Genomic DNA, 25,650 nt, shown 5'->3' with positions numbered 1-25,650 from the left:
GCTTTGGTTCAAACACTCTGCATTAGATTTTCTTATTGACAGGTGAAGGCGAGCAAACGTTTTAACTACAAAATTATGAATGTAAATAGGTCGGGTTATGATATTATTATTTTTATTATTAATCAATTAAGAGAAAAACCATTAAATTTTAATTTCACATTAAACGGTTCGATTTTACAGATTAGAACAAGTTTCATTTAAAGCAACTTATTATTAAATTATGTTATTGAAAAATAAATAAAATATACTATGCTCTTAACTAACCAAATCTAAGTACCACATTATTTCTAAAACTAATAATTGATATTATTATTATTATTATTATTATTATTATTATTATTATTATTATTATTATAAAATAATATTATCCGTATAAAAGAAATATATATTTAAAATTCGGCTATAAATTTCTGTGTGTAGCCTTGGTGCCACACCTGCTCTCCAATTTTTGCTTATATATTCAGTGAAGTTTGAAGTGTTTCGTTTCTTATTTGGTTGGGAGTTTGAATCTCAATCGTACGCTATGAATTTCGGACCAGAATTGATCCGAATTCGAATTCGGAGACAAACTCAAGTTTTGAGTTACCTCATAGGAAGATTTGAGAAGCTGTACATCCCTTTTTATTTTTTTCCCTAGGTGTAGTACGAATTAAAGATTTCTTTATTGTGTTTTTTTTTTGTAAAAACAAATACCACCGACCTCATTTCTTATTTTTTTTAATTACGAAATATATAAAAAAAAAAATCATTACTTTTCTCTTTCTCGGAATGCCTCAGATTGTTATCAAAAGTTTGAGGCCCAATTCACAAATTCTCCCTCTAAATAAAACAAGTACTTGAAGTGGTCTCGACGATCATTTATGGGCATGTACTTTCTTTGTTAGATGAAAGTAAAAGTTATATCCTTTAATTTAAAGAGGCGACATGATTTTTAATACTAATTGTACTTCCTGAAAACAGTTGTTCAGAACGCATTTCCTTTGTAGGTTGGGGCTTACTGAGAACAGATCACCTGCCCTTGGGGTGCAGGAAAATCCTCCTGCCTCCTCAGTCACTGTGGATGAGATCGGTCACTGTTAAAGGAGGCTGATCACTGTTACTTTTTAAAATAGGGGTCCACTAACAGTGACTCTGGAGGCAGACGGTTCAATCTCGGGTTTACTGAAGATAAATTTATGTTACTGACCTTCATTGTATTTTTTTCAATTTTTTTTAAATAATCAAAATCTAAATATTTATGAGTGAGGCTATGATACTATGAATAGATTTCTCCATTTTTTTAATATCAAACAATTGATCTGATCCGTTCAACCTGACCACCATATAAAAATCTACTTATAAAATAGATTTTATATTTTTTATAATTTTTTAACTATTTATTTAGATAGGTAAAATGTTACTTGATCTAAAAATTGCGAATTTTTATCTTCATTTCATGCTCAATTCTTTTTTAAGCCAAGCTTTAGTTAACCTAGCATTGTTATATCATAGTATCGAACTAAATGGTTCTCATTTTATCCACACTTTCTACACGATACTATTTTTTATTTTTATTTTTATTTTTTAAAATGGCCAAGGCTCATTTCATATTACTGAAATCAAATAATTACATCAGTTCTTTAGAGCTAAAGCTCTATCCATAGCCTATTCAAAAACAAGTTTATGAGAGGCCACAAGATAGCAACATAGTCAGTTATGAGTAATATCTAAAGTTCAAAAGTAAGCTAAATTAGCTAAGACTAAGCCACATAACAATGAGCTGAAGTTATATATTTCTATAGCTAAAAAGTTATTGTCTGTCTTCTTCTTCATAAGATAACTAGGGCAGCTCAGAGGACTTAGCTGGCCGGTAAACTACTAACTCCATGGGCATGTATTAGTTGAGTGGTATCGCATCCTCAATGATAGGCATCCATTCCTCAGCAGCAGTCTTGAACTTCTTCTTCATATTACATGTCCAGTATCCAAACAATGATTTTCTAAGTAAAATTATATTTCTAGCTGCAGCAATATTACAATTAGTAAAGCAAATTTCGTTTTCGTGTTTCCATATTGTCCAACATACTACACTAAGAATGATCAGGAATCATTTTTGTTGTGTTGAGTTAAGACTATAAACAAAATCTACTAAATTTGTCCATTTTTACCAAGTGTGTATAACATTTTGACTTTTTCCTAACTAAAACCAGATTTTGCATGCAAATTGACAGTTAAGGAACAAATGATCTATGGTTTCTTCTTCACTACAGAACTGACAAGAAGGGTTTCCAGCCTCCAATTAATAGATTATCTTTAGTCAAGATTTTGTCATGTTCAAAGCCACATAAACGCTTCGATTTTTTGTGGCATTGGGAGGTTCCACCACATTATTGCCCTACTAGGCTGGGTACCCCTAAAATTAAGCAAATTGTAAATAAAATGTGTAGAGAACTCCCCTGAAGAGTGTCATCTCCATTCTAGCGAATCTTGTACCCGTGTGAAAGAGGTGGTACTAAATAGATATAGTATGTCTGCCAATCATCCCTATTTATGCCTACCAGTGTTATTCTAAATTTGATACATCTCCTTTGTGTGTTAATGAGATATGATAACAAAATATTTAGGTTCAGACATTTTTGAAATAAGCTATAGTATTTGATCTTCAAAGAGCAATCTTGGTGCCAGATATCTTTCCAAAATCTAACTCGAGTATTAATTCCTAGTTCATATGATATACTAATGTTTCATATTTTATCTAAAGAGAGAAAAGTTGTACAAAAAGAAGAGTTTTGGACCGTGTGATCTAATATGTACCTGTACACTATCAGAGTTTTTCATGCTTTTTTTTTTTTTTTTTTAATTTTCACCACCACCACTCAAGGAGTAGGGACAAATTCATCTGTCTCAGATCTAAAATACCTAAACCACCAAATACATGATACTATAAGATAGCAAATTTTTACATAGAATCATGAATTTTAGTTGTGCAAGAAATATAATTGCATTGAATTTATTATGATCCGTCAATTATTATTTTATCGACAGATCACTTTAAGCTTGTTTTTTTTATAACAATATTGACAATAAATTTTACATTAATTCAATGAGGCATAAAATAAAAGTAAATGTAGTTATTGTTATTAGACATGTAGGTAGTCTAACAAGTAAATTTTCACTGGAGAGTGTAATAAAAATTGTTTAAATTTAGACTGTTAAAAATTCAATTACTTTAATGAACAGTTAAGCATTCAACGGTTTTTTTTTTGTCTCAATCAATATTTTAATAGACATGATGCGTTCAGGTAAATTACTTTTACAGTGTTAGATTTTAAATTTAAATATTAATTTTAAATCTTATAAAAATGATCAAATTAAATAGTTTTCTTTTTATCTCCTTTTAATTTATTTATCTGTGAATCGGTACCTCAATCAAAAGTGCAATTTGATTATAAAAGGAAACAATAAAGCATTTTAATGTTTAAATTTAGATACTCGGATATATTCAAATATTCACAATAGTTTCAAAAACAAAATTACCTTTTTCATTATCTTTATCTCCACAGTATGATAAGGGAGAGAGAGCGAATCTCTTTTCTATTTTGTTTTTCTTGTTCATGACTTTTATCTTTCAACTTTCTGTTTGCAGTAAAAAGATAGGGGCAAAACGACAAAAGAAGGCGGGACACGTAGCGAGTTCAGACGCGATGTTTGGCACGTGTGGCTGACACCATCGCGCCTAACGGAACCGTTTCCCACGACCACAAGCTTCCTTCCACTTTATGCGTTTTCTTTTATTCTTTTATCGAATTTTCATTCTACCCCTCCAAAGTAAAAGTTTTAAATTCTTTTTATTGCATAGAAGTACAGTCTGGTGCAACTTAATCATGCATGCACTGTGAAAAAGTACAGTTTGGTAGTGTTTTGAAATAACCCAGGCGGGTCAAACCCGGTCCAGTCCGTTCGTGACCTGTATCCGTCCGGTCCGGACCGTGTCCGAGTTTGATATGATTTCACGGTTTACTCGGATACTGGTTGAAAAGGGCCGGATCCGGTTTTTTGTCATTAAACTCGTGATAACTCGGCCTGTTTCAAACCTGGACCGCCCGGTCTGTGTACCCTTACCCGCCTGCCCAAAAAATTCAAATTTTATTTCCCCAAAAAATTCAAATTCAAATTTTTTTAATATAATATATGTATATTTTTTCCCTTGAAATCTTGAATATTGTCAAATAATGTATGCTTTAACTAATCTTGAATACATTAGGTGCTAATCTAGACCAGTGCTTTAACTTCAAATATGTATATTTTTTCAAATAATGTATAGGTGCATGAACTAATTAATGTCCGGTCCGGGTAGCAAGGGAAACTAATCTTGAATATATTTTTTCAATTACATTATTTGCCTGAAACTAATATTTAATTAATGATTAGGTACATGAACCAGTGAAAATTATATTTTATTAATAAGATGAGGTGAATGAACCAGTTGTAGAGATGAATATACTTTGTTCAATTTTTAAATATGATGAATTTAGTGAGATACACTGTACATACATTAATAGTTTGCTGAGAATTAAATTAAAGGATAAAATTTCTCAATAAATCATTAAAATTTACTATAAAACAATTTTTAGTTACTAAACTATAAGTTAACCAATTTAGTCATTTAACTATAATCTTTATTTAAATTTAGTCATTCCGTATTAGCGATATTGTTCTCTCTTTCTTGTATAATATAAAGACGGTCTTAATTTAATACAAAAAAATTAATATTACAAAATTAAACATTAAAGATAGTTTCAAAAACTTAAGAAAACCAAAAGATGTATTGTCAAATCAAACGGCACCATATAAATTAGTTTTTAAGGTTAGCATATCACATATATCAAAATATATAGAAAACAAACAAGTAATTAAAGCAATTTACACCTAGTGAATAACTTATTATAATATACAAATTGCTACAAATAATTTAAAGTTAGATCGTAAAAATGAAATAAAAATATGGAGCAACTTATTTTATTTTTATTGTTAATTATTAATTTAAATTGAGTACTATGGAGTAACTTCAATTAATACTTCAAGAGTAAATGAGAGGGAGGAGGAATATAATATATGTATATATATATGTATATACAATAGAGTTAGGCTGGGGTGCTATGGATAGCATAGTGGCATCTATGCTACGGCTCAATATTCGAGTTTTCAAAATCCAAACGGTCGATCCGAACCGTTCATCTTATTCTCCATATTAATATCTGCTTGGAGACCAAATTTTATAATTTTCTGAATTTTTTTACTATTTATTAAGCCACTTTGAAAATCGCTAATCCAACGGTTTTACTGTTTTGTGCAGCCACCGTTGGATCAACAATTTTGTAAAATACTTAATAAATAGTAAAAAAATTCAGAAAAATGTAAAATTTGGTCTCCAAGCAGATATTAATATGGAGAATAAGATGAACAGTTCCGATCGACCGTTTGGATTTTGAAAACTCGAATATTGAGCTGTAGCACAGAGGCCACTATGCTATCCATAGCACCCCAGCCTAACTCTATACAATATATGTATAAGAGTGAGTCTATGGTAATATGCATATCACGGGTTGTTACCGTGCTACGGCTTTATATTAGAGTTTTCAAATCCTAACGATCGATCCGAACCGTTCATCTTGTTCTCCATATTAATATGTGTTTGGAGACCAAATTTTACATTTTTTGAAATTTTTTTACTATTTTTTTAGATATTTAGAAAATCACTTGATCTGAAAATTCTGGACCATTAAAAAACAGTGATTTTCAAAAAATCTAAAAATATAGTAAAAAATTTCAAAAAATGAAAAATTTGGTCTCCAAACACATATTAATATGGAGAACAAGATGAACGGTTCGGATCGATCGTTAGGATTTGAAAACTCTAATATAGAGCCGTAGCACGGTAACAACCCGTGATATGCATATTACCATAGACTCACTCTATGTATAATATATTTATATATATGTATATGTAATTATGTATATCAAATTTGACATCTGCTGGTAAATCAGCAACCTTAGATTGATACAGGAATCAAACTGCAAAAGTGATTACACTAGCATGTAGAGCATTAAAAAATACACAAAATTGACATAAATTTCAATTTATTTGAATTTTTCTACAGCTAGTTATGAATTTTCAAAGTTCAGCTTTTGAAAAAACTTTAAACAGCCATAACTTTGGCTAGGAAAGTCGGATTTGCGCGTATGACTGCTCTTTTCAGAAAGAGTGGGATGAGACGGATCCGAATATCGCCCGAGAGTCACCCCCGGGCATCCGAAGCATCAAAATTTCAAAAAAATCATCGTTTAGTGCCTCAAAAATTTAGTTTAAGTTTTCGTTCAATGGTAGGTATACAACGATCAGTATTTTGTTTAGTATAATTTAGGTTTTTGTAGTGTAATTATTAATTGTATAATTTTTAGTTTGCATGTAGAGTAATTTAGTTTTTTATTGTTTTAAAGTAATGGAATTAAGATATCTTAAAGTAATTGAATTAAGAAATTTTTTATTTATATTTTATTGTTTTAAAGTAATTGATTTAAGATATTTTAAAGTAATTGATTTAAGCAACATTGTTTTAAAAAGTAATTCGTAATTTTGATTTATATTTTATTATAACAAAAATTATTGAGTTCAAATATGCAATCTTGTCAAATTAATTTTGATTTATAATTTTATATTTTATTGGTTTAAAAAACAGCAAAAAAAAAATAGCAAAAAAAAATAGCCAAAAAAACAGAAAAAAAAATCCCGGTCCGGACCGTGCTACCCGGGGGGTTGAGCCGAGCCAGGTAGGGTTTTTGAAAAAAAAAAACTGTGCTACCCTACCCATGTTGCCCGTGACCCGTGTCTCCCGTGCCCGGGTTTTACCCAACCCAGTCTGTCCGGCCCGTTTGCAAAACACTACAGTCTGGTCTATATTTTTTTATATGATTATTGATTTTAAAATTTCAACCATATTTTTTTTTTAGAGAAAAATGAAGGTTGAGCTTTCAAGTTCTATTGACAAGACACAAATTTCAACCAAGCTACTTGATCTTTTTTGTACCCAACTTCATAATTCTTTTTTTTTAGCATAAAGTTTTTTTTTTTTTTTAAGGTGACTCATAGTTAGTCTTTATCATACAACTTTAATCTCTTCAAATTTAGTAATTAAACTTTAATTATCATCATAATTGAAATATTGTTTCTATTTGAATTCAAATACCCACAAATTATTTATGTATTAATTAAAAACATTGTCTATTAATTTAAAATTCTTTTGTAATAAGAAATTATACAGACTGAATTTTTTGTATAATTATATGTGTTTGGAAATTTTAAAAAGTGGAATATGAGAACATTACTTCACATAAGAGATTTATATTTTACATTTCAAAATAAATTCTAATAATCTACAATTTTTACGCTGGCTAGTCTTCTGCTAACAAATCATGATCTCATATAAAACAACCTTATTTGTCTACCTGTTACCTAGGGGCGGATGCAGAATTTCTGCTAGGGAGAGACAGGAATCGGATTTAAATGACTTATAGGGTTCAAACTCATTAACTAATCGGATACTAGATAAAAAACGATCAACATAATAAAAAACAAAAAAAATAACATACTTTTACATAATAAAACAACAAAATAATATCATTTATATATTAAAAAACAACAAAGTTGGTTCGGACCCGTAAATTTCTATAAAATTTATATAAAAACAATATAATTTTTCATTAAGAATGATTTTGAACTGGTGCGATGAGATTTTCACTTCCAGAGAGAGGCAAAACAATTTCCAAAGAGAAAAAAAGTGGTACTGAACTCGTATTTTTTCACTGAATTTTAAAATTCAGAGGACAACTGCCCCCCCTCTGGCTGAAGGTGGGTCTGCCCCTGCTGTTACCTTGTTATTTTTTTTGTTTGAAAATAAACCTCATTCCATGGAATATAGTCATATGCATTGCGTAAAACCCAAATAATTATTTATAAATGTAGAAGGGTGCAAAATGAATAAACCAAAAGTTTTTTTGCTTGCCAGTTGCCAAGTGCCATGAATGGGTTTCTGTTTCCATTTCTCCAGCCGTTTCGTCCTTTTGCCTGACTCGCAAACGAAAACAGTTTCGCCTTTATTTAATGCGTAGGGAGGGGTCACACGTGTGCCGTGAACCCTCTGTCGCACGTGTATCTTGTATGATTCCGACGTGGCTATTTGTTGCTTGATCAGAGAAACTGGTTCCGGTTCAGAAAAGGGAGAGATAGTGGGGAATAATATCGGGTCAGGATTCTTTCTCTGGACCGAAGCAGAAAAGCGGGACCCGCTTTTCTCGAATCGGGTTGGGTTTTATAACTATCCGCATCCAATTTCTGCAAGTGAGGAATGATAATGTTCTGGATCCGCAAGCAAAATAGAACTAAATTTTCGAGTTATATAGGATAAATTATATATTATAAGTTAATCATATAAAATTTTCAATTTTATATTGAGTAGAAAATTTTACTCTAAATATAAAAAATATTATGTAAAAGTACATAAATTTTAAAAATAAATGTTATCAATTGATTTTATTCTTCTTTATTAGATTTTCCTATGAACATGAATTGTATTTTTATACAGTTCTTAATTTGTTTTCAGCTATGATTCGATTGGAATTTGACCTTGTATTTTTATACGAATATGAAGTTGACATCCATTTTACTCAATAAAATAATGATATTTTTTTAGGTTTTATTTGTTTCTAGATTTGACTAGGTATAGTAATTAACGGGCTCGAACTCACTATTTTGAACCAAGCCATTAACAAGCTGTCTCATTTTGAGCTCGGACTAGTAATGATCAAGATGTTAACGAGCGAGTCACAGGCTGATCCTTAACAATCCACAAGCTACTGACTTTTTTGTTAGCCCTAGATTCGATTTGAATCTATGAGATCCGATCAATTTATGAATATGATATGTTGAGGTTATATGGAGCATGCTTTGAGATTCGTGGCAAGTGACATGAATGGTCCAGATTCACCACTTGCACCTCAGGTACCTGGGGTGATGCGGATTCATCTGACATCCATACATATATTGATGTGATGTTAATATGGTGGTGATTATGAGATAATATATATTCATGAGAATTAATTTATTTAAATTCAATTGTACAATGGTAAAAGAAAGACTATATTTTTATTTAATGTCTCTTTCTTCTACAAGTATTGCATCAAATGGTTATGTTATGAACTTGAACCCGGTCCGAAGTCCGAACCCATGATGAACAAATAAAGAACGGTGTCGACAGTTGAAATTGAAAATACTTGGCTGGAACACGAGACAGTGGGGCAGTTATGACAAGCGCCTGGAGCCGACCGCATCTGTGACTGTGTGCGTGTGTGATCGAACTTGGTGCCGAATCCAGATCCAGACAAAGGACTTTGTTTTTGGGCTAATAAAATATCTCCATCCTATTCCTACGGGAGCAATAGCATATTAGCATTACTACAAAAAAAATATTAATTTAATAATTAAATAAAATAAAATGCCTCGATCATAAAACTCATGCATTTATATAAGCTCCCAATTTTAGGCAGATCTTGACTTCTTTTAGTGGGGTGGGGTGTACGATTGAGTGAGCAGCTCGCTCCTACAATGATCAAACGGTTGAGGTGTGAATGTGTGATCCTCTTTATTTTCTTTTCATTTTAAATTTCATTTTAAATTTTAAGTAGTAATTTTATTACAATTTCAGTAATATATGATAATTTCATAAATATAAAGATTTTATTAACGAGATTGTTTTCAAAAGTTATGTTGACAAAATTATAAATTCATATTTGCTTGTATCTTCAAAATTTAAATAAAAAATGCATGTGAATTTCTTTTTAAATTTATAATTGCATTCTAATTAGTATCGGCATGCTTATTTTTTGCAGGATGTAGGAGTAGGGTGTGTGTTGTGGGTGTTGTGTGCCTACGAACTTTAATTAAAAAAATAGTTTTTTTTTTTTTTTAAATGTATGATGCTTGATATTAGGTGTTCGAATGGTCATAGTTTTAAGTAAATGAAATTTAATTTCAAATAAAATGGTCCCATATTTATATTTTTTTTGTCTAATTAATTTTGAAACTGTTTGTATTGATTTTCACTCTACATTTTAAATTGACAATTGAAAATAAAATAAACCTCCTATACAAATTATCCTAAATATTATGTTAATATTTTAAGAGTAGAACTAGGGTGTTTTTAAGTTCACCAAAATTTTTATGTGAATTCAAATCTAAAATTTATTGGATTGACTTCAAATGATTAATCAAACCGTTGAAACATGTATATCTTACAAGTGATGCATCTACGTACAAAAATAAATAAATTAGTGACTTAAATTTGTGTATAGTCAAGTGGTAAAAGAATGTTAAAAAAAAATACATTATAATCAGTGTTCTAAATAGCTAGGTATAGCTGCGCTATAGCTTTTTCGGACCCTAAAAGCTATAGCGCTATGGGTGATATATAGCTAGCTACTTAGTGCAATCGCTTATTTTTTTTAACCGTCTCGCTATACCGCTATAATCGCTATTTAAACCAAGAATTATAATTAATTTACAAACCTTTTATTTTTGAACGTTTGTCTTTATACTAAATTATTTTGAAAGTTCAAATTTTGTGCATATAAACGCATCACTCGTAAGATAAACAGATTTCAACAGTTTAGATTTATTATTTGAAGTCAATTCGATAAATCTAAGAACTTGAGTTCACAAAGAAAATTGATGAGCTTAGAAACACCCTAGTACTCATATTTTAATATTACACACATTAATACACTAAGGCCCTGTTCGGTAGCCCTATTGGGAATATAATTCAAAAATTTTGAACTTAAAATTACTGTTTACGTGGGAAAAAAAAAATTCAGTCCGAGTGTTTTTTTTTCCAACGTAAACAGTAACTTTCTTATGACTGCCGAATAGGGCCTAAAGCATCAATTTGAAAACATATGTTAATAGTTAATGAGTGAGTCTATGGTACTATGCATATTACGATTTAGCCCGTAATACGGCACAATATTTGACTTGTCAAAATTCTAACGGTCGATCCGAACCGTTCATCTTGTTCTCTATATTAATATGTGTTTGGAGACCAAATTTTACATTTTTTGAAATTTTTTTACTATTTTTTTAGATTTATTGAAAATCTCTGTTTTTGAATAGTCCAGAATTTTCATATCAAGTGATTTTCTAAATATCTAAAAAAAATAGTACCATAGACTCACTCATAGTTAATTATGAGACCCGGTACACATGTGATATTGCAAAAGGGGCAAAGAGCATCAAACAACATTTTTATATTTTAACCTAATCTTAGGTGATTAGACCTCGTCCGGTATGTGTCAGAGCTGTGGTTTATTCGTTTCATTATTTTTTTTCTTTACTAGGTTCGATGTAGAGTCTTAGTTAACTAACAGACATTTATTATACATTAATGTCATATTTAATCCTCCTCTGCTCACAGAAATCCTACGCTTCTGTTTCCAAGAATTCAAAGTTCCATACCATTCCACACAATTCGACAAAAGTTGGTACCAAGTTCAAATCTCGTATTGGAAAAAGAAAAAAAAAAAATACTACACATGTAAATTTACCGAATCCCGCGTTTAGTACAGTTCGGAACTATTAAATAAAACTATCAAATTAAAAAAATAACTAAGTTTTTAAATTAAATACAAGGTCAGATTGGACATAATGTATTTAAAAACCCTAAGCATTATGAAATAAACTATCTATATTTTTTTTATTTAAAAGCAAAATCAATCTAAATTTTAAAAAAATTGATTTTTAAAATTGATTTTCAGATTGTACTATTTACTTAATACATTATGTGCTCTGGGGTGAGTGAGTTTGAGACGAGATCTTGGACTACCAAAAATACATCTCTGAGTTTAAATAATACGTTCGTAAAGGAGAGGTAGCACAATTGGCTAGGAAAAAGTCCTAGAGTTGTTGTACCCAAATAGTTCGATTCTCCCTCACGACTTCGCAACTTCTGCGAAGGTTTTCAAAAAAAGAGTTTAAATAATTCACTCAAGCCAAGCAAAAGATGCATAATTGCATATTGAGAATTGTTTTTTGCACTAGCAATATTTATTAAGAACTAGTTCTCGTGTCTTTAGTAAAACAAGGACCACTTTTGTTAGCATGCACAGATGCTAATCAATTAAAATTTTAATTTTTTTTGTTCCGTTTCTGTACAAAGGCACTTTTTTTTTGAGGAAAAATAAGGGTCTAGCCCATATTTGATTGATAATTGCGATTACAAAAGATTTGTAGTTGCATAAAGTGAAAATAAACACGAGTCACTCAAACTAACTTGAGCTAAAAAACAAAATGAAAGAAATGTCAAATAAACCTAAACTAGAAAAGTTAAAGCTAATAAACGGATAAAATAACATAGAAAATGGAATATACTGAAAAGTCATATTCCTCCCGCCTGTTGTCCATGGCGTTGTAACAAATACGCCACTTGCTCTATCAATTCTTCCAGATTTTTGTTGGTGTCTTGGAATATGCGTGCACATCTTTCTCTCCAGATCACTTTAGATTTGGTTCGGTCAATTTTCATGTTCCATCAAAACTGTAATTGTTTCCGTCCAAAACAAAAAAGAAAACAAATAATGTAGTTTCCTATAAATTTGTTGAAGAAGTTTTAAGTGTTTATTTTCTTGCACATCTAATTTCTTTTTTTTATCATTTCATTTTGTAAAAACGAACTCAAAATTTTACGATTTTTACATGAATGCATTATAAGAAAAAAAAAACATAATTGAAGATTACTGTAATTTTGTTTAAGATTTAAATATAAATTATTTATAAACTTAAAATTTGCAGTTATGATGAGACACTGGAATTATGATCCTTGCATGGCTCTCAATTGGAAATTATCTTCAAACTTCTTTTTTGAGTAAAGATCAGTCATGAAGTTACTCAAATATTTAATTCAGAAATTCTTATTTTCAATCATACTCAAACTTAAAAAGAATATAAATTATTGAAAATCAGGAGGAATCACCATAGTAAAATAAATGATAAAAGCTAACAATTCAAGCAGTTGCAAGCCAAAAAACAATTTAGATAAATGAATGGGTTATACTAGAAAAAATTCTTTCCACACCTCCTTAATAGTCTAATACAGTCGCGGGCTTTATACCCTTTAATGCCTTAACTACCGTTATAAGAAATTCCTATTCTCATATTAGAATAGGAATATCATTCATTCCATTCGTCAAATGAAGCCCTGTAGACTGTAGACTGTAGAGTAGCCGACAAAGTAATTTAATCAAGAGATTAAAGTACATGTTAGACCTAAAATAGGTTGTAAATTTTTTGTTGCATCGATTTGGGGTCTGTATTCTCCGAGAGACCGAGACTACGACTGGTCTCTTTCCTTCGTTTTTTTAGGGATTTTTTTTGTATACCCTTCGAAAATATCAAAATTACGATAATTTTCTCTAAATTTTATAATATCATATTATAAAATTTCTGGAGGCATAAATTGGATTTCGATGAGTATTTGAAAATTTTAGGCTTGCATTTTTTTATCATTGTTATGTATTTATTGATCCCTTCATTTTTGTTCCTTTTTCTCCTGCTAAAGAAAAGAATTAGGAAAACATAGATTACGTCAGATCTTTTCTTTTCACTTTGTTTTTGCTTTCCTTTTCACTTTGTTTTTACTCTCAGCCGTATTGATATCTAAAATTTAACATCACCTAACAAAATTGTTTAGCCAAACATGGGAAAAAAGCACAGAAAAAACACTACTGATATGGTCTCAGCTCTCTTGAAAACTCGGTAGTACTATACACATTTTCTTTATAAGTAACTGCAAATTTTCAGCACTCGTATTTAATCTCATTAGATCACTTCAGGTCCAGGTGCCACGTAATCCCGTAATATGAATTACGAACCAATTCTAGTAAACTAGAGACATCTGATTTAGTTATAATTTGAAACATCTAAATATTTATAAAGTATAAATCCGTTGTAGTCTAGTTGGTTAGGATACTCGGCTCTCACCCGAGAGACCCGGGTTCGAGTCCCGGCAACGGAAATTTTTAATTTTTGATTTTAACTCTTATGATCATAGGCTCATAGCTCATTACTTCTTTTGAGCTCTGAGATGGGCCTCCAAGGTATGAGCCTGTTATTATCTCAACTTTTCAAATCTCAAAATGGGCCTCTTTGCAACTCGGCCTGTGAACACTTATGGATTCTGCTGTTATTCCTGATGGAAATCTTGACAAAATCTAGCATCCACATTTGTTCTTCACTTGACAGCCCAAAAATTCTCCAAAATTCCCCTATTTTTCAACAAGGATATTTTTTTTTTCAATGATCGTCTTTCGGACTTCAGTTCAGTGCAAGAAATAATTTTGATTTAATTGGACCCGCTCTATGAATTTAAGTGATTTATTTTATTTTAAAAAAAAAATCTTGATCTAACCTTTCTAAGCTTTATCAGACATTTGGGAATTCACAATGACAATCACATGATCCTTCCCTCACTTTAACTGTTTAACAGATCATGACTTAGTGCTAAAACTGTATTCTAGTTTTTCTTGTTTTCTCTAATTGAGCAAAAATATCTCTGAATTAAATTTTCACTCCTTTCATTCTCTAATATTAGAAAAATGAGTATTTTTAATTTTAATGTTTGACAATATTATATCTAATTGGACAATTAATTTTCATATGATTATTTGTACATATACACATGTTAATATGAACGCTTCAAAATTTTCTCATAATAATTGTTAACTGTGTTCATGAGTTGTGTCAATAATTTGAAATAGTAAATATTCCCAATACTTCTTAGCGATCAGAACGGTTCAATTTGATGTGTCGATTCAGATGTATGGGCAACATAGTCACAAAATTCGCGAATAATTCGTTTTTTTGGTGATGTCAAATCGAACGCTGAATTATTCGGTTGACCAAACTTTGACCAAACTTTGACCAAATTAAATCTGAATAATTCACGAGTTTTCTGAATTTTCCGAATTTCACAAATTTTCCCCAGAACATTTTTTTTTTTTGCTTTCTTGTAGGACTAAGATCTATGATTTGAATAACTCCGAATCATTCTCAAATTATATTCGAAATATTTTCGAATCACAAATTTTTGATCTTGTCGAATTGAATCCGAATAATTCATTGTCACTGTAATGGGCGATGTGAACCATACTTTTCCTGATGGGCTTTCTTCCTGGTTGAATGGTCTCTTCCATACATAGTCACCAATTTGAAGTTTCCTTGACAAAAGCTTGAGAATCAAGCAACGTTTTGGATCTTTTGTAGCTCTAGCAATGTTATCTATACAAGGTTGTCCAAAATCATGTACAATACGTCAACACCCAAACTTAGTACAATAACATTCTCAAATTTGGAGACATTGCATTTTTCAATGAATATTAAAATCATATATATATATGATGCAGCTGTTATGTCTAGATAAGCAATGTTAAATTTAAAGGTTTTAATTAAGACCCATTTATAACTACTAATTATCTGACTTTTTTTTTTTTTTTGAAAACTTAGTAGGAACTACCAAGGATGTATTAGTAAATTTGATTACAACATCAGTTTCTAATCTATTACATGAAGATTATACTATGTTATAGCATCAACGGCCCCTGTAATTAATTAAGAGTCCCCCCTCCCACATCTTCAATTGATTTTTTTTTTAATTATGCTAAATGAAGTTAAAATCTGAAAATCAACAATTTAAGCATGATATTTATAATATACAGATAAATAAAGTGTGATGGGGATTGGTACGTTTTTACCGTTTAATGGACGATTTGAATTTTTCAACTTGTAAACTCAATAATTTATAATCGAATTATACTTAATTAAAACGTAATAAATTTGATAGGTAATGTTATCTATATCTCCACTAGAAAGACCGCGCAATTAATTAATTTTTTTTTTCGGTGCTAGAGTATTTATTTTTTGGATCGATTCGGAATTATTGCAAAAAATTGTTCCCTAATATTGATTCATCCCATCATCCCAAACAGAAATTAACCCACAGAGAATCAATAGGTCGTGAATCAATTTTACATGTGCACGTTTCTCAATAATCAAATCGCTTCCCATAGACGACCAATAGAAATCCAGTAATCGCTATGCAATCCAAATTGTCAGCTACATCTTCCTCAATAAATTAGCTAATTCTGCAACATACCTACTGCACTCTAATTAAGAAGAAATACATATACAGAAACAGAGAGAACTAATGGCAGATCTATTCAACAAGCAAGCAGATAAATATGCAGAGTCTCGGCCGAGCTACCCGGCTGAGCTATTCCACTTCATCGCATCAAAGACTCCGCAGCATGATCTCGTGTGGGATGTCGGCACCGGCAGCGGCCAGGCAGCCGTCCATGTAGGCATCCTTCTATTTCCTTTAAATTGTCAAATAATATGTTATTGGGGGAACGGGACCAAAATTCAAACAGTTGAAGTTCAATTTTCTTCGACATTTCTATCAAGATAGCACGTCAATTCAGAATATAACATACATTTGAATGGAGGTGGAATTTTCAAAATATTGATAATTAATTTCTGTTTGAGTTATTATTAAGAAACCGCCTCTGTTTGCACTGCTAACCCAATTCACGATTATAATACTTAATTTTTCAGATTTTTTTTTTGAAACTATTTGACAGAGGCTGCCAAATTACAAGTATCCTAGATTACACAACTTTTTGCCTAACAAAATGTAAACCACACCCTTGCGTCTTGTATTATCCTCCTCTAATTTTTTCAGATTTCATATTTTACATTTTGCTTTTGATTCGTCAAATTTTGCAGTTGGCAGAGAAGTACAAAAATGTAGTTGGCACAGATGTGAGCCAGCAGCAACTTTCCCACGCTACAAAGCTCCCCAATATATGCTACGTTCACACGCCTGACACTCTTTCCCTCTCCGCTATCCACGCTGACGTGGCACCTCCTGACTCCGTAGACCTGGTCACAGTTGCTCAGTCTCTCCACTGGTTCGATCTCCCTTCATTCTACGAGCAAGTTCGGTCTGTGCTCCGTAAACCTGACGGCATCCTTGCTGTCTGGTGCTATGTCGAGCCGGTGGTGGATCCGGATGTGGATGCGGTATTTTGGCGCCTCTACAACTGGTCGCAACCATATTGGGCCCCACAAAGGAAGCATGTCGATGAACGATATCGGTACATCTCTTTTTTCTTTGAAACAACGCGATGTATGCAACTTTTACATCACATTAAGAAATGAGGTGTGATTAAGGGTGACAATGACACCCATTTTATTTGTTTACCCGATGTTTACCATATTCGATAAAATAGGTACTGGTAAAATAAAGTTTTCAGTTGTTGTAAATATTAAGAGTAAGAGTATGGTTAAAACCTATTTTTTACTCCTACGTTATCTAATTATTAAGAAGAAAATATAAAACTATGCGGTAAATATTTATAGGGAGGTGATGAATGATACGATATATGTTTATTTTGGTGGCATTTTGTCTGTTTGACGAGTGCATACCGTTATTTATAACACTGATATATTCAATGACACATGTTTATCTGTTTATCTAATACGTACCATATTCAATAATCAGAAGGGTATGGATAAGATTTTTCTTTCGTTTAGCTTATCGGGTATGGTTGTACGGCAAAAGAAAATTGTTTCTTTTCAATAACATAATTAGTAAGGATATGAAAATGCTTCCACTCGACCCGTTTCATATCCGTTGACACATGTAGGTATGATATTTAATTACACGCTTATATAATGCAGGAGCTTGGAGTTCCCGTTTGAACCAGTGCAAGGAGAGGCGAGCACCGGGCCGTTTGAGTTTGTGACAGAGAAGAAGATGGATTTGAATACGTTTCTGACGTACATCAGGTCGTGGTCTGCATATCAGACGGCGAAGGCAAAGGCGGTGGAGATGTTGCCTGATGAGACGGTGGCTGATTTTAAGAAGGCGTGGGGAAGTGACGGAGAAGAAGTGAAGACGGTTAAGTTTCCTATTTTTCTAAGGATGGGGAAGGTTGGTGCATGATAAATTAGATTTTGTTAATTTAATTAAGCACTTAATTAGTTTGGGAAATGTATGCACCTTTTGGTGCTGTAAGTTTAATTTGTAACTCAACCCTTGCTGGGCTAAAGTTAATATGCAGTTCCTAAAAGAAAAGCAAATGAATAAAAAAGAGCCTTATTTTTCATACCAGTACCACTTATACACAACAGGATGGCTTCTTTATGTGGTCCTTTAATTTATTATCACGGTGTAATTAATTTTGATAAGACTGATATGTATCCTCTCAATCTGGATAGAGAGGAGGCTGTATTCTTAGCTCGCTTATTCCAATGTAGACTGTCAAAATTCCCTTTCAAATATCTTGGCGTTCCCCTCTCTGATTCCCCCTTACTAAATAAGGACTGGGGGTTTCTTATTGATAAGTTCAGACACAAACTACAAGGGTGGAAGGGACAATCTTTGTCCCTTGGGGGGAGGATTACCCTAATTAATTCGGTTCTATCAGCTGTCCCTCTCTACATATTGTCTTTCTATAAAATTCCTATACTTATCCTCAATGAAATCGATAGAATCCGGCGGCAGTTTTTATGGCAAGGCACTCAGTCCAAACGGAAATATGCATTGATGACTTGGCAAGAACTATGCATTGCTAAACAGTTTGGGGGAATGGGGATCCTTAATCTCCAACAAATGAATTATGCTTTACTTTCCAAGTGGTGGTGGAGATTCAAGGATCCGCATTACTCTAATCTTTGGAAATCTGTCCTGCAAGCCAACCTCTCCCTTCCTCTCCCTGTTTCCCCCTTTTGGAAAGCAGTCACAGCCATCTCGCAGGTATGCAATTTAGGTATGTCTTACCAACCAGGGTACCAAGGAGCAGTCTCGTTTTGGGAGGATACTTGGTATGAATATTGTCCTCTCAAAATTCGTTTTTACCAATTATACAACATATGTACTACTCCTCAGGTTACTGTCCAGGACGTGATAGCCACTCAAGGGCAGTGTTTGCGCTTTAGAAGGTCTCTTACTGGGATTATTTTTCAGGAATGGCAACAAATTTTACAGATTATTAGCTCTACGGCCTTTACTCATGATTTAGACCAGGTAGCTTGGCAGTGGGATCTTCTTGGTCACTACACAGTTAAATCCATGTATCTGTTTTTTAACTTTCAGGGTGAGCAACCACTTCAACCATTCCTTTGGTGGAAATTACCAGTTCCGCCTAAAATCCGAGCGTTTATGTGGTTAATGAGCAAAAATAAAATTCTAACCAAACTCAAGTTGCAGGAAAAGGGTTGGCATGGGGATCCCACATGCCATTTCTGTCCCTTGGCAGAGGACTCCGACCATCTTTTTTTCCGCTGCTTTTTTGCTCAGACTATTTGGTTTTATATGGGCCAGTGTCAGAATTTCAGACACCAATGGCACTCCATGGACGATGTGCTTTCTTTTGCCAGTTCATTACCTTCCAAATCTAGAACTGCCTTTTTATTAGTTGTTAGTGCTGTTATTTGGTGTATTTGGAAGCAACGCAATGACCTCTGTTTTCGGAATTCAATTGTCCAATCTTGTCGAAATGTTATCCTAACTATTGTTTCTATTGTGGTATACTGGACAGGTCAATTAAAGGACGACCTGAAAGCTGAAGTCAATGAATGGCTCCCGCATGACTTAGAGATCGTGCCTCTCCAAGTGTCTCCACCTGAGGCCGAGCAGCTCGTGGAGTGGCTCTCCAGTGAGCCTAGCTAACGGCTGTTTTCCATTCTCGATTTGTGTTTTATATGTGTTTGCTTTCTAAACTACCATGTTGTGTTTGATTTGTGTCTCTCTTAGCTGTATGTCAGTATCTGGTGCTTGTGGCACAATTGTGTTTTTGTTACTTATGCTGCATGTTTGTAAGACAGTTAAAGTTTCATGGTAATGAAACGGGCTAATCAGCCTTTTTAAAAAAAAAAAAATTATCACGGTGTAACCGGTTTATGGGTCTATAACTTGAATTAAATTGGGAATTTCAAAAAAGACTAGAAAAGGCAGAAAAATGTTTTCTGCTTTTGAAAAGAAAAGAAAAACTGATAAACATAAAATGATACTGAACGCCAAGACGCCATGCCCTTCTCCAGTTCTACTTTTTATGGGCTTTTAGCCTTTTATAAGAACGAAAGCAAAATTCATCAGATATCCAAACCCAACAGCTAACCCCAATAAGCTGAGCTATTTTTAGCCCATTTGATATGTTTGAGCATTTTTGCTCTCAGCAAACACAAAATATGGATTCGAATGATGCTATTTTTGCAAACAATTAAAAAGCTGTAACTAAAGAATCACATTGTCAGGTATATGTACCACTGTCAGTCTGTCACTGGTTAAATTTTTAAGGATTCGCTTATACTTCCTCGCAGCTTATAATTTTTGATGAAGCTTAGGACAACATTGAAATAAGGCAGTGTGAACAGCGGTGCTAAAAAGGATGAAAAGAAAAAGCAAAATCATATCAACACTTCTTTTTTTTTCGATTATTGAACTGAATCTCAAATCTGTACAATATCCAATTTCGTGCCTCACTAATTTTATCATAATGGATATTGGACTGAAGTAACGGCTCAGTCGCGAGTGCCTTCTTCTCTTCAGCGATGGAAGAGCGAGTGGTCTCTAGTCTGTGTGCTGTAGGTGTATCTTCCGTTCTTGATATGTTGTTTGTGTTGTTGTTGTTTGTTGTAGTGCTTGATTTTTTGTGTTTTTTGGTATGTCATGCTCTCTCTTCTGCTTCTTCTCTTTCCCTCTTGCTCGAATAAATTTTTCTGTCTCTAACTCTGATGACTCTTTATTTGAGAGGCGACTGTCTTGGTCTGGTTTGATTCAGTGTCTTATCGGCTGCACACTTCTCTGAGCGGTGACTGTCTTGGTTTGGTTAATTCAATTCTCGATCCAATTTGATTTAGTGTCTTCTCGGCGGTGCACAAGAAAGGGTTCAATACTGTAATTTAGTCTGCCAAAAGGACTAAGACAAATATGCGCGCAGTGAAAACAATCACTAGGCTTATATCATTACAATTAAGCAAGAATGATTAAATTTGTATCACAGGATCCACATACTCTATGTGTATTTTATTTGTTTACAGTTAAATGCTTTTAAAAACACTCGTTGTCTAATATCATATAACAGCTAATTTGTAACTCTTTTGAATCAATGCAATTATCTATTAACTTTGAAAAAAAAAATGTATTGATTGTTCGGAAAATAAAAAATGGTTAGTAAATGATTATATCACAATTGTACAAATAAAGATCAAAATAACTAGTCAAGAGTTATTCAGTAAATTTACACAATAGCCCCACCATAGTTAATATAAATACTAATTCAAAAAATATTTTGACTTTTGCCATGATGAATATTAGTAATTATTAGTTTGTTTTCATTAATATACAATTTTTTAATTAATAAATTTGTTATGAATATATTATGTATATATAGTTAGTTCCATTTTACAATGTATACAAGTGTGTGCATTTCTTTTCATAAAATATGTGATATTTTTATTTTAACAAACTACATTCGTTTTTAATTTATATATATGCATTCGTTTAATATTCGATATGTATCTGTATTTGTTTAATATTTGATCCATATATATCCTATATGAGACTCCGTATTCGTATTCAAAAATTTAAATCTGATACAAACAATTCAGCGACCGATAAGTAAATCGGTTTACAAGCCATATGCTTGGGAAATAACTGCTAGGGGGAAACTAGTGAAGAAAAGAATGGATACTTATGATCAAGCCCGCTCTTTTACAATTTTTATTAGTGTTCTATTTACTAGTTAAGTATTGAGTTAATCCTGTAAAATTTCATTTGGAACGACTTGTAAATAACTCCTTTTTATAAATATATTGTTGGCTGGCTTCTTGCTAGTTGACCTTCAAAAAAAATTAAATCGGTTTACATACTATTATAATTATTGGTGCAATGTGATAAATTAACAAGACAGGGAGTTGTAAATTTCATAATTATAGTACAATTAATTAACACTAATGCACTGGCAACCTAATTAATGGGTTGTAAAAGTAAAGAACCGCTGGAAAGTAAAATAAAAAAACCTAAAAATATTGCAATATATATATCACAAGAAAAAGAAAAAGAAAAAGAAAAAGAAAAAGAAAAAGAAAATTATGTTGCATTCTCCAGCAAGTGTCTGAAATCCTCAAAATTTATCTTACCATCACCGTCCTTATCAAAAGCTCCAATCATCCTCTCACAATCTTTCATTTCCATTCCCTCTTCAAGTCTCAATTTACTAATAACACTCATCAACTCTGCAGCACTGATAAAACCATCACCATTCATATCGAATACCTTAAAAGCCTGCTCTAATTCATCCAAGCTCGATTCTTTCTCCTGCAGTAGAACATGAGCCCCTTCCAGTGCACCATTGCAAATGTGTTCGGTATCCAGGCCTAGCAACTCCATGACTGTAATGACATCATTGTCACGCAAATACACGTCACATCGTGCATCGTCATCACACTCTCGGTTACTAAATTTCACTGAATTTTGGGTGAATTGGGAATTCTTTCTCACAAAATACTTGGCCAGTCTCACTAAGTAGGAGAGGAGGTAACAAAAGAGGCGGTTCAAATAGTGAATTTGTTCCATGACTAATTACAGTTCTAATTTAATTAATGCAGTGATGGATTGGTTGTGTTGAAGGAGACCATGGAGTCAAGGGAGCTTATATAGGCGATTAAGAGAATTATTCGCACCGTGTAATCTACGCCAGCTAGTTGGAATAAGAAGATGCAATATATAGTAGTTTCAAGGAAAAACACTGATAAGTCTTTCTTTATTTGCTTTTGTGCAAATGGTCGGGACTCGGGAGTTGCTATCTGGTTTCTTTGGAAGGATTAGGTAATGATTCGAGGATCGATATTTAGGTAATCAATTGCTAGCTTTTTCTTTTCCTTCGGGCATTCTTTTACTAGGTTTACTCAGTAGTGAATATAAGACTTGTGGAAGCCTACGGGCGTTTACTGATAAAAATATATATATATATATATATATATAAGACTTGTGGGGTCTTCTGTGGGTCAACTGGCGAAGACTTAGAGTCAAGCATATATATCTAAGACTACCTAGACTAGGGGTCAATGGGTAAGGTATTGGGTCAGGTACGTTAGAGAATTTTTTTAATAAACCATAAATAAAAAAAACATAATTCTTGAGAACCAATTTTTATTGGTTGGATTTAAAAAAAAATCATAAGTAATGAGGCTGATTATTTATTTTTTGTGTTATAGTTTATGCTAAAATTTTGTGAAACTTTTCGTGCTGAGAAAAAGTAAATGGTTGGTACCGAATAGCCTATTCGGTACTTGTAGTTATTGTAAAAATAAAAAACAACCAATCAAGTTTGTTTTCTGAAATTCTGTTTTTTATTTATGATTTATAAAAAAATTCTACGTTAGAAGTATTTTCATATTCATACCAGCATATAATTGATCTTTTGTGTACTCTATTCTTATTCGTTTAAATAACATATAAATATCAAATAAATTAATAATATATATAATTTAATTTATATAACAAACTAATAGATATATTAAACACATTATCTAGCTACGTAACATTCTTTTATTAAATAGTGTTGGAATCAAAATGAAAAATCACATGTAGACTGCTGCAGGCGAATGCGATACACAATTTATACTTGACGCGTCAGCGACTGTCGGCCGTTAGATCTTCCATGCTATTGTCTTTGCAACTGTTATGTTCAGAGGACGGATATGTAAAATTTTAAGTAAAGCTATTATTTATTAGGCTGGAAATTTTTTAGTAAAACTATTATGTATTAGGCTTATCAAGAGAGTTTGTTGAGTTAAATTTTATCACTGTTGGATTAAATTAATATTTATCTTAATTTTAACCAAAAAAATAATATTTATCTTAATAAATTTGTGTGCATATGCAAATTGCTGATAAGGTGATTTGACGGTAGTGAAGTGAAGCTTTAGAAAATTCGTTGGTGAATATAGCTAGCACCGATTTTTTTTATTTATATTCAAAAAAATAATTAAATTTCAAAAAATAACTGAAGCTGAACGGGATTTCGAAATCTACTCAAATCGGAAATTTTTTTTCCGGTAATTCAGTCCAAAACCGAATTTTTTTTTTCTGGTTTCAACATTCCAAAACAACGACTAAAAAAGAAAACCGTAAAATTTTTTTTCGGTTTCAACATTTTTTTTTCTTTTTTCAGATTTTTTATTCATTTAAATAGAAATATTTATAAATTATTTATTTTTTGTATTGAAATATTAGAATATTTAATATATTTCTTTGAAAATATATGGAATCCTATATAATTTGATTTATAGAAAGACTGCTACAAATAACCCGGATCAACATTTTTCATGCCGAATTTTTTGCGGCTGTAAGAAAAATTAATATATTTCTTTATGAGTTATTGGAAAAAAATAAAAATGCTTGGATTCTGAGTTATTGATCCCGGTTTAAAAGTCAATTCTAGGTAATACAAAAAATATTGTGATCCTTCTAGTACATTTAATTTATAAAAAATTGTATATATTTTGATAATTCTTTTTAATAACAATCATTATATAACTTAAAAAATTTTGTTTTTTTTTTTCAAAAATAGATACCACTTTTTAAAAATTAAATGTACTAGAAAGATGACAATATTTTATGTATTTACTTAGAAGTGACTTTTGAACCGGGATCAATAACTGAGAATCCAAACATTTTTATTTTTTTTTCAATAACACATAAATAAATATATTAATTTTTCTTACAGCCGCAAAAAATCCGGCACAAAAAATGTTGATCGGGGTTATTTGTAGCAGTCTTTCTAATAAATCAAATTATATAGTATTCCATCTATTTTCAAAGAAATATATTAAATATTTCTAATATTTTAATATAAAAAATAAATAAATTATAAATATTTCTATTTAAATAAAAAAATCTGTAAAAAGAAAAAAAATGTTCAAACCGGAAATTTTTTTTACGGTTTTTTTTTGTAGGTGCTATTTTGGAATGTTGAAACCGGAAAAAATATTTCCGATTTTGGACTGAATTACCGGAAATTTTTTTTCCGGTTTGGGTAGATTTCGATATCCTGTTCAGCTTCGATTATTTTTTTGGATATAAATAAAAAAAATCAGTAGCTAGCACAAATAAATTTTACTTAAATTTTTTTTGTTGGGATCAACTATTTACTAATTGATAATTATATGCTACTTATTATGTTACTAATATCGTGTTCATGCGTTACAACATAAACATATTATAAAATTGAATAGAATATGAAAAACATTTTTGTTTGACGTTCACAGAAAATTAAGAGAAAACAATATATAAATGAAAATAAATAACACAAATAAAAAAATAAAAACAGAGAAGCAAATAATAAATAACAATAAAAAAACAAAAAATGAAAAAAAACATCCAATTTAACATGAAAAAAATCTTCAAGTAACAAAAACCAATGCCATTCATTACAAAAACAGTTTTGATAAAAAAAATCATTACAATTTTAAAAAAGTATGGAGTAGATCCGTATTGTGCGATT

The 25,650-nt window shown here is 31.6% G+C and overlaps 2 protein-coding genes and 1 non-coding gene across 3 annotated transcripts; all 3 read left to right on the top strand.

Moving 5' to 3' along the window:
* Positions 1-14,023: 14,023 nt before the first annotated feature.
* Positions 14,024-14,096, top strand: TRNAE-CUC (transfer RNA glutamic acid (anticodon CUC)). Its single transcript has one exon. It is a non-coding gene; the product is annotated as a tRNA-Glu (tRNA).
* Positions 14,097-16,201: 2,105 nt separating this feature from the next.
* On the top strand, positions 16,202-18,197 carry LOC144547364 (S-adenosyl-L-methionine-dependent methyltransferases superfamily protein). Its single transcript, XM_078295990.1, has 3 exons — positions 16,202-16,433; positions 16,862-17,232; positions 17,819-18,197. Exons 1-3 carry the CDS (start codon positions 16,284-16,286, stop codon positions 18,081-18,083), a joined length of 786 nt encoding a protein of 261 aa, XP_078152116.1. The 5' UTR covers positions 16,202-16,283; the 3' UTR covers positions 18,084-18,197.
* Positions 18,198-18,272: 75 nt separating this feature from the next.
* Positions 18,273-20,387, top strand: LOC144547363 (uncharacterized). The gene is made up of 2 exons (XM_078295989.1): positions 18,273-19,236; positions 19,681-20,387. The coding sequence occupies exons 1-2, from the start codon at positions 18,273-18,275 to the stop codon at positions 19,809-19,811; spliced, it is 1,095 nt and encodes a 364-aa protein (XP_078152115.1). The 3' UTR covers positions 19,812-20,387.
* Positions 20,388-25,650: the final 5,263 nt, after the last annotated feature.

This window comes from Carex rostrata, chromosome 31, assembly GCF_964058835.1.
Source record: "Carex rostrata chromosome 31, lpCarRost1.2, whole genome shotgun sequence".
NCBI lineage: Eukaryota > Viridiplantae > Streptophyta > Magnoliopsida > Poales > Cyperaceae > Carex > Carex rostrata.
The sequence above is the reverse complement of the archived record's forward strand: the minus strand, read 5'-3'. Positions and strand labels throughout refer to the sequence as shown.